The following is a 10,296-nucleotide window of genomic DNA, read 5'->3' on the forward strand; positions in this document are numbered from 1 at the left end:
CAAAAAAAACCCTTTTGAATATTGCCGTTTGAGATTTTCATTTTTGAGTTTCTTACTGAACTCATATTTATTGTGCAGAACTACTACCATGTACACTTTAAAGGTGTAAGGATTAGGAGGGAGGGGCTTCCTCAAGAATGTTTTACTTTTGTAGTGGCCTGTATGTAGCTCACTTTTTAGACTTTAGGAACAGGAGAAAGACTATTACTAATATTAAAGGTAAAAGATTTATAAGTGCTAGTAACATTTCCTAATCTTCTCTTCCATGTATTTAGCACTGTATCTATTATCTTGGCATCCTTTCCTCCCAACTTTGTATATTTGGTGTATAATCTCCTTTGTAATTGTAAAATAGTTATTGCTCTTGATTCCACTTAATTTCCTGGTTGTCCTGTTTTTAAATTGTATTCAAGTATTAAATGTACCCACTTGATTCATGTTCTGTGATCTATGAGCTATCTAACTATTGCTGTTGGAGACCTTATCTAGTAATAGACATGTACAGATGCATGTTGAGTGTGACATTTTAGATCTTGTGGGATAAAATATCTTATTTGCTTAGCTGTCACTTGATTTTGTCATTTCCATTAACAAATGAAATTACAGAACCAGCTTCTGTTCTGGATTAGATATAACTTTAATGTTTCTGAGAACCTAATAAGAAATGCCTTCTAAAAAAATATTCAAGGTTGTTTTATTAACAATCCAAATTCCTTGTAAAGTACAGTCATACATGTCTGGGATCTGTGCCATCGAGGCTGGATTTCATCGTCTCTGTTTCACAAAACTCATTTGTGTTATGACTGAAGACAACTCTTGGATATTTGTGATTTATGCCTATCTAGTTTGAGAGGCCAAATTGCTATTTCTGCAAGTACTCATTACTCAAATGAATTAAATCTTCTAAGTTTTTAAAAAGTCACAGAGGTGAGAAGCTACTGCAGCACAGAATGTCCACATGTAGGCAAAGTGCTCTGTAAATTAGGACCCTAGCTTACAAGGTTCTTTGGGTAGATGTGATATATTTTATTAGACCAACTAAATAGTTGGGGAAAAAGTCTTTGCAAACTTTTGGGCACAAGCACCCTTCTTCAGGTATTGTGAGACTCTGCTTTTGTTCTGAGATCTCCAAGGTAGGAAAGAAGCTTAAAAAAAAAAAAAAAAGTGCGACAAGAAGTCTATAAAAATGTAAATAGGTTGGGAAGACGATGGGTAGAGATAGGAGAGGAAGGGGAAAAGGTGGGGGGAGAAGAATGCAGGCGGTAAGCTCATTCAGGTACCCGGTGGTTCATGTCAGGCAGGTTGTAATGTGTCATAAATTCAATATCTGTATTAAGTCCATGATCTTCTGTATTCAGTAGATTTATTAAGTGAAGTTTGTAGGCTCGTCTACAAAAGGTGTTTTGTAAGTTCCCTTTGAGTATTAGAACTGAGAGGTCACAACGGGAGTGATTGTACTGTTAGAAGTGTGCCCCCCCCCAGGTAATTGGATATTTTTGTCTAATGGATTTTTGGTGAGCATTCATTCTGGTACACAGTTGTTTGGTTTCTCCTACATACTTTCCATTGGGGCATTTGGTGAACTGAATGAGACGCATTGTCTCTGGAAGTGCAGGTGTAAGATCCAGGAATGGTCATGGCTCTATTGTGGGTTGTGCTTATTGTGGGAGTGGTGGAAATTTGTTGGCAGGTTTTGCATTTCTTGTCCTGACATGGTCTGGATCCATTTGGGTTGGTTTGAGTCAGAGAGAGTTTGCTTCTGGTGACGAGGTTTAGCAAGGTTTGGTGCTTGTCTAAAGGCTAGAATGGGTGGTTCTAGAAACATCTCTTTAAGAATTGGGTTGTCTTCTAGTATGGGTTGCAACTGTTTGAGAATTTTCCAGGTAGGTTCCAGGGAAGGATGGTATGTCATAAATAATCGTGTGCCATTCATGGGGATTTCCTCTTTGTACTGCAGAAAATCTTCATGTGGTATCGGGGTAGCTCTTTCCAAAGTGCGATCTCTCTGGGGAAATATCGTTATTGGGTGAAAGCCCTTTTGAGATTTGTGTGGCGGTGACTGTGGGTAGTCTCTTCAGTGCAAATGTGGTGAAGGCTCTCTGATATTACCGAATGATGAGTTCTGCAGTTCTCTTCCTCCATAACTCAACAGAAATCTATAGACACTGTTAGTTAAATAGAGAAACATGTAATTTAGGTAGTGAAGGGTTGTGTTTGGAACTAGGGAACAGTGGAAGGAAATAGATGATCTGTTCTGAAAATATGCTTCTGCCATCTCATGACTCCTGCCAGAGACATTAAGCCTGAAGTGGAGCCCATAAAGAGGAATCAGAAGAAACAAGCAAGCAAATTTTATAATCTACTAAATTGCCATAGTTATCCTGAAAAGAACAGCGTTCTACAGACCTGGTAACTACTTGTCTAGGAAAAGATTTTCTGGGGCACAGTTGACAAATGGAGGTTGCTCATCTGCTTAGTGACAAGATTCACCAAGCTTCCTTTTAGTTACAAAGTAAAGTACTTTTTATTAAGAAGCCTAAGGACCAATTCACTATATATAAGTGTTTTGGATTTATACTGTTTGAAACCCTGGTAAATTGTAGAAACTTTCTAAGGATTTCTTAGAAGACGAATTTGCAGAACATAGATTATTTTTGTAACCCGCCCCCCCCCGGCTGTGGCTATCATAGACTCATAGAGAAGGAGGGTTGGGAGGGACCTCCAGAAGTCATCTAGTCCAATCCCCTGCCTGAGACAGGATCACCCCTGTCCAAACAATCCTATATAAACTATAATCTGAACTCTACATAAGACTCCCCTCAACCCTGACCAGTGAACTGATTGAGTTCACCTGATACTTACAGATCTAGCACCCTAATCTGCCACATGTAAAGCAGTGGAACTGTGCCCCGTCTACAGAGGAAAGCAAGAACCCCAACAGTTCATACCAGTCTAGCCTTCTAAATATGGCAATCGGTCTGACCCTGAGTAGAGGGGGCAAGACCTTCTAGCCAGGAACCTCTGGCCTTGGTCCCAGCAGGAGCACTGGAACACCCCAGTAAAAGCCCCCCATCTTGGCTGTAACTAACACCTAGTGCCTTCTAAAAAACACGTAAAAATACCCTCAGACATGTAGCAGAAAGGAGTGGAAGTGGGGCAGGGAGAGCAACCAGCAAAGCCCAGTAGCTCTGGAAATGCACATGGTAGAGCATAGGCATAGCTCAGCCCTGACCAGTTGATCTCCAACCTCTTCTGGAACATCTCCAAAGATGGAGAGTCCACAACTTCCTTAAGGCAGTTGATTCCACTGTGTCACGTCTAAAAGCAAAGAACTTTTTCAGATATTCAATCTACACGTACTTTGCTGCAACTTCAAGGACTCACAGCTTCTTTGGTCCCTCTTTTCTGGCCGGCATACTTACAGAACCTCTTCATGTTGTCCTTGACCTCCTTTTGCAAGGACCTTGTTTTTTCTTTGCTTTCCTGATTTTTTCCCTTTGGGCTCTTGCTGTTTCCTGGGCTGCTTCCTTAGTGACCTGCCCATTCTTCCATTGTCTGTATGCTTTTCTTTTGCATTTGAGGAATTTTAGAAGCTCATTGGGCAGCCACATTGATCTCTTGCCATTTTTCTTGTGCTTCCATTGTATCAGCCTTTTGTTAACATGACTCTTGTGAGAGGATTGTATAGACAAATCTAATGAGTCACTGTTGTCGTATGCTTGCTAAAATCTTTGAACTATCTGTTGAAATTTTTTTTTTTATGAAATGTTGTGCAGTCTTTTGTTGATTTTAATCTTTTTTTTTCTCCCCTAACTGGCCAGAACTACATCTTTAGTTTTGCCAGTTCTTATTATTTTGATTTTGCTCTGTTTGTGTAGGTAATTCAAGTGCTTATATGTATTTTTCCCTTTTAACTATACAGGTCCACGTTGCCCTTTTATCCTGTTTACATAACCAAGTAGAGTTAATGTATATTCTCTACAACTGAACAAGTCCCCTCTATCCTTCAGTATATTCCCATGCATAATGGATTTCCAATCAGAGTTCCTTGGAGCATTTTGTATTCCTTAAACGTCAGCTTTTCCCTTTGAGGGCACTTTTGTATTGTTTCTAGTGTATGCTCTTGTTAGTATTTGTAATACAGTAGCATAAGCACTAGATCTTAGATGGACCAGGTCAAGAGTAATGTTTTAACAAATGGAGTTATAAACAAATTACCTGAGAGCAATCCTAAATGGCATTTCATCTACATTTTATAACTGCTGTAATTCCAGCTATATTAGAAAACTTTCATTTTGCCAAAATCAACTTTTTTAACATAATAAATGCATGTCTGATAACATGAAATCTACCCAAATGCCATGGTAACTCCTGTGCACACATAGTTCATCCGTTTGTGCCAAGTGCATGTATGTGTGCACAAATAGGCACATACTTGTGCATGCACATATATGAACATGCCCTGTAAGTGGAGAAGTAGAATTATCTGGAGAATACGGAATAGAAGAGATAATCTTGTGATGAATCTAAGAGGAAAAGGTCATGTTATAAGCGTTTTATTTCATCTTGTTGAATTTTTATGTAATGTTGGGCTCTATTTAGACAAGCAATGACTTTCTTTTGGAGGTAGGCAAAATGATTATTGCTTGTATAGTTTCAGTGTCAAACTTAATGGTAAATTTCCAGATGAAGCATCTCTAATTTTAGATATTGGTTTGAGGTTAGGGTAGCTTAAGTTCCTCTGGATGTAAAGGCAAAAAGTGTCTATGATCATATGAGTAATAGATTACTTTCCATTTTAGTGTCTTAGGATTGATGGCAATTAAATTTTGAACACATAACATATTGAAGAGCCAGAAGAAGTGCATCTTCTGATTCTTACTGTCCTTTTATGTTGTTAGCTTTAAAGAAAAAAATTAAATTATTGTTTTTAAAGAAAATGACATTTTTAAGAAATTATATTTATTTATAACATACTAGCAATTTCAAATACTTGTTTCTATTTCATTTTTAAGAAAGTTTGCTTCTGTTTATGATATTTTAAGCTCTTGTTTACCAAAAAATATTTTTTTACTTAATATGTTCTCTACTGGAACCTATCATATCTTTCTTTTAAAGTTTCAGGAAGAATCTTTGGTAGATGACTCTCTGCTTCAAGATGATGATGAAGAGGAAGAGGATAATGAATCTCGTTCATGGAGAAGATGATTCAACTGATCATTGAAAATGCTAGAACTGTACCTGTGTTGCATTAGTATTACCTAATGTACTTTTGCATATTTGTATTAAAGGGTTTTTGGTAAATGTGATGAAGTTGGATTTAAGAAATAGATGAAAAAGCAGCTGATTGATCCTGTATTTTGAGAGAGTGATGTTTTACATTTCAGTAAACAATTGCTAAAGACATCATATTAGGAACATTATGCAATGTTTTTATTACATACTTCTACTGAAAGTTACAGAATTCTTTGGGTTCTTTGTAATTTAATGAATTGGTCAAAACACAGATGACCAAGGGTTGTTATAACATAGATGATTTTTGTTCTATTCCAGATATGGAATGAAAATTTGCATTTAAAATCTTTGTGAATGTTTTCAGAAATGAATAGATAACAGTACTAAACTGAAGTCTCTAAAGTTATGTATTCATAATATTGCATAGTAGTATGCTTAGGCTTTACTATGTACTAGCCTTTTGTTGGATTTGTGTACGTATTTTACGTATGGGTTTTAATGATACAGTGTATGACTGCTTTGCATATAAGTCCTTATGACTTTAAGATGTTTAAAAAAATAAAGAAATGGAATGGTCTTCAAAAAAAAAGAAAGAAAAAAAAAGAAAAAAAAGCAATAACCAAAAAAGCTAAGACAACAGTCCTTGATAATGGAAAAAAATTTTAAAAAGAAAAAAAAGGAAAAAAAAAAGAAAAAAGACCATTCCAAATGGAAACCCCCACCCCCATATTCACAAAAGGAGCTATAATCACTGTCTTTTTACATCATCATAATATTGAAAGCATAAAAAAGGTAACGACGTAATGTGAAGTCTCATATTTAAATGTACTTTAATGTATGGCTTTGCACCGTGAAAGCCTTTGAAACGTTTTTTAAGCTTTAAAACTGAGGATCTAATTTATTATCAAGCAATTCCAAATAACGTTTCATGAATAAGAAAAGCCTTCTGTATGCTTACAATATGGACCTGTAGAAGAAAACCTGGTCCCATGAAGAACTATATAATAAAAGAAATGTAATACAGCATACTTTAAGAAAAGTGCAGAATTTGGTAGGTATTAGTCTGAAGAACTTTTGAGCATACACATTAATATTTCCTGTGTCCTTTTTAAAAAAAAAAGATTTTTTCTACTTTAAACCAAAGTTGGCGGGTGATCAGTCGATACCATGGTCTGTTTGTTTGGTTTCTTTTTAAAATGTAAAGCTATGGGATACTAATAGAATTGTGATTTTTGTAGAAACACTGCAATTTTTCACAGGGCAGTTTTGTTTTAATATATTCTGTAGTTTCTTGCCTTCTTTAAAAGGAAGAATGCTTAAAGCTTAGTTCTTTTGAAATAAGGGACATCCAGCACCCAAAAGAATGGGTTTCATGTTTTTTGAATTGGCACATAGTCTCCTTTCCACAACTTTTGTGCTGGGGAAAGTCACCTGTCAGCTATTGGAATTCTTCTGCATCCAACAACTTATAAATAACCATAATATAAATCTTCTACATTGCTTATCTAATAGGTGTGGAGATTATGGTTTTTGTCCATCGTATCTTCATTATGTTCTTATTAATTTCTTTGAAGGCAAATTATCACCCAAGAGGTCCATTCTTTGGAACATCATTATTTCACTCAGGGCTTTTTTATTTACATGAACAGTGAAAGGAGAGTGAAACTCCATGTCATCCTTTAGATGAGTTCCCAGGTAGATGTCTTGTTCTGTGACCTTTTTTTGCTGATAGCCTTGGATACCAAATCTTTTCTTGGAGGTTTTTTTTACACAGCTTAACATTACATGGAAATTCTACAGTTGACTGCCAGACTTGTAATTTTTTAAAACATGCTATGAAGACTTGTACTGTATTTGGGAAAATTATGACTTTTTTACACTAATTTCAGGCAAAATAAAATATTTTAAGAAGTTTTTTTTTTATCCGGTACTCCAAATGAGCTACTTTGGTTCATTGAATAAATGCAGGTGTTTTAACTTTTCTGTTTTTAATAGTTTTAGTATTTTCAGCAGGGCAGCAGTCAGTCCTAGAGACTGAAGTTTATGGGCTTTTTTTTTCCACCCCATGAAACACCATAGGCCCAAGGACTGACATGCTTCTCTAGATATAGTTATTTTGTATATTTCATTTAATATGTATTCTAATTGAATGCCAACCCAGTACAAGTCAGTGATATGTCCAAAGGGAGTGAAATCGCTTGCTCATTTCAGGTGTTCTCAACTTAAGTAGTTGTTCACTTGATTTAATTTCAAAATAGGGGCATAGACAAATTATGATCACCTGAGCCATCTGGTTTTCCTTTGACAAACTTCTTATAATTATTTTTCTCTAAAATCAGATAAAAATGAAAAATTGTTGCTGAAATATATTTTCTGTACTGCTGTTCTTGCCACGTTGCTTTCAGTTATTGAAGGACGGGCACCAGGATCAGGTGCTATGGCTCACTGTTGGAAACAAACACACTCATTTTGTTTCCAACCATAGTGGCATTGTTTGTGGTAGGTAGTTTACAGAGGCCTCCCAATGTGATTAAGTGCTATTCTACATAGGTGTTGTTCCTGCCAGTCTAAATTGATTCCTGTTTATTCCCGTGTCCTTCTGGGCCCTAGTAGACTTTACATTTTATCACAATTAACATGTTAATTGCACAATAATTTATAGTATGCCGCATGTCCAGCCAGTTCATGCTGTGATAAAGTGGCAAAGCATTTTGGACATTTATATATGTGCTTGGGTAGGACACTTTAATTAGAGCGGATCTGAAAGCCGCTCTAATTACAGCACCCAGAAAATCATGTGTATCGAACGAGCTTTAGTTAAAATGCCCAAGCTGCCACTTATCAGCATGGGGAAGCTAATACACATTATGCTGGAGTCTGCTCTGACACGCTGTAATTATAGTGCATCGGAGCAGCCTTACTGGATGTGTATAAGCGCCAATTAATGTTAAATGTGGGACATCTTTGTCACTGGTTTGCATCACACTCTAATTTGAGCATGTGCCATGTTTGGCACTGGGATGCATTGTGTGTGGTTTTAGGTCCCAGTATGTGGTCAGCACAGAACACATGCCAGCAAGCTGTAAATCACTCTGCAGCTTAATTGCAGAGCTAAACTTGCAGGGCTTAATTGCAGGGCTAAACTTGGACTCAGAGAGCCCATCAGTTGATGCACGCTCCCTGTGTGCTGGCACCTGAAGCCACACAGTGCAGCCCAATGTTGAGCAGTACTGCCTGGCTTTCAATTTGTCAGCCAGCAAATTGAAACAGTGACATGAGAAGTGTAGCAGTGGGGATCCGTCTTGATTCCTAGCTCCCAGCACCCAGTCTTGTGGTTGGAATCTGACTGACTTTTATCCTGGATCCCAGTTACAGAACTAAATTAATGTTTCCCAGGGCCCTTTAAAAACTGCCCTTTTTATTTATTTATTTTTACACCCTATTGCTTGGTCTAGCTGTGTGTGTGTGTGTGTGCGTGTGTGTGCGTGTGCACGCGTGTGTGTGTGTGTGTGTGTGTGTGCGTGTGCATGCGCGTGCACCTTTTTCCTAGCTTCATCTTATTCTGTAGCATCAGTTCTCTGTACCTTGTCACAGCCTGCCTTGGTCAGAAATCCTGCCATGACATCTACTTTTTGAAGCAATTTTCTGTTCTAAACAATGAACCATGCATTCTGCAACTTTTGATTCCCTCCTTAGCATGTGTTGTTGCTCAGCTAAATTGCTCTTTTTTTTCTAACAGTTGCGCAAATGGAGTTTGCTAGGCTTGAAAATTGAGAAGGATGGCCGTCTTGTGTTTTTTTGGTTTGTTTTTCCTCAGAAAACCGTTCCAAATTTCTGAAGGAAGAAAGGTAAATCTTTTAAGATGCTGTTTTCTGTTCTGGGTTTGAAGGGCTTGAATCAGAAAAATCCAAATATGTTGTTCACTGAAATGTTGAGTTGAGAGTAAAATAGTGGAAAAAGCTGTTGAGTGATGTATAGAGAAAAGCATGACAATTTAAATGTTTCTTTTTCATGGAAGCTGATATAAATACTTATAGTTAACATTTTCCTTTTAAACAGCACTTTAGGTTTGTGAATATTTTTCTCCCTGAAAATCCCACTTTACAGTCTTCTTCCACCAAAGAAAGTAAAGTCCATTTGAGGAAATCTCAAAGGTGTAACGAAATGAAATGCAAAGCAACCACGATTCAGTCCATGAGGGGTTTTTTGTCATTTTTGTCATTTATGGCCAGTTGAAAACTTTCAGTTGCATAATGACCATCTCTTAAGTCTCAAGTTTTCTGTTTATCAAACCTTGACTAATATATTACTTTAATAAAGTATTTGCCTTTTTCCAGGAGCAGACTTGTCTAAACATGGGCAAACTAAATTCTTCTGAAATGGAGCTGGCTGGATGGGAATGTAGGTGCTCTTTAAAAGGGTAGGGAAAAAAAGAAAGGAAAAGAGAAGAAATTGCCCTGTCTCATTAGTTCCATAGTTTCTGTACCTGACTCCAACCAGATGATCAAATAATGCACTGAATTAAATTGCAACACCCAGAAAAAGGTAATGTAAAATAAACAATAGATAAGTGAGCATTTTATTTTAAAAAATTGAGCAAAATTGTCAAATAATATTTTGATTTTTTTTTTTCAGTATTTAAACATACTTCAAATAGTTTAAAGAATATATTACTCATCTAGGATCGTCCCTACAAACTGAAACCTGCTGTGTATAGTATGAGACAAAGGTATGGAAGCATTCTTGCACAGAGCTGCCAGTGTGCTTAACACTTGAAGAAGCCACATCTTGAAATGCAAAGGTAGCTTAATCATCGTGACTTGGTTTTTGTAGTTATAATAAAGAAGCTAAATCAGGATTATTGTCAGGTAGAATAGTCCAGAAGGACATCAAATGCATACTTACTTTAATCCTTTTATCCACCCCTGGCTTGAAAAGAAGCAAGATTCTTCATGTCTTATTACTAAGGATCTGTCAAATTTGGGATGACTGTCCCCCGATTTTTCAGTCCATATGTGGCACCAGTCACAATTTTCATGATCTATCAGTCTTGGGGGAGGG

General features: G+C 36.9%; 1 protein-coding gene across 1 annotated transcript in view; it reads left to right on the forward strand.

Moving 5' to 3' along the window:
* The window catches only part of RBM26 (RNA binding motif protein 26), a 97,074-nt gene extending 87,242 nt beyond the window's left edge, over positions 1-9,832 (forward strand). Inside the window, exons 21-22 of the mRNA XM_019528502.1 lie at positions 5,119-6,286; positions 8,975-9,832. Of these exons, the coding sequence (XP_019384047.1) occupies positions 5,119-5,208 (90 nt within the window). The 3' untranslated portion in view covers positions 5,209-6,286; positions 8,975-9,832. The remainder of the gene's footprint in view (positions 1-5,118; positions 6,287-8,974) is intronic.
* Positions 9,833-10,296: the final 464 nt, after the last annotated feature.

Source organism: Crocodylus porosus, unplaced genomic scaffold (genome assembly GCF_001723895.1).
Source record: "Crocodylus porosus isolate Cpor-Errol unplaced genomic scaffold, CroPor_comp1, whole genome shotgun sequence".
Taxonomy (NCBI): domain Eukaryota; kingdom Metazoa; phylum Chordata; order Crocodylia; family Crocodylidae; genus Crocodylus; species Crocodylus porosus.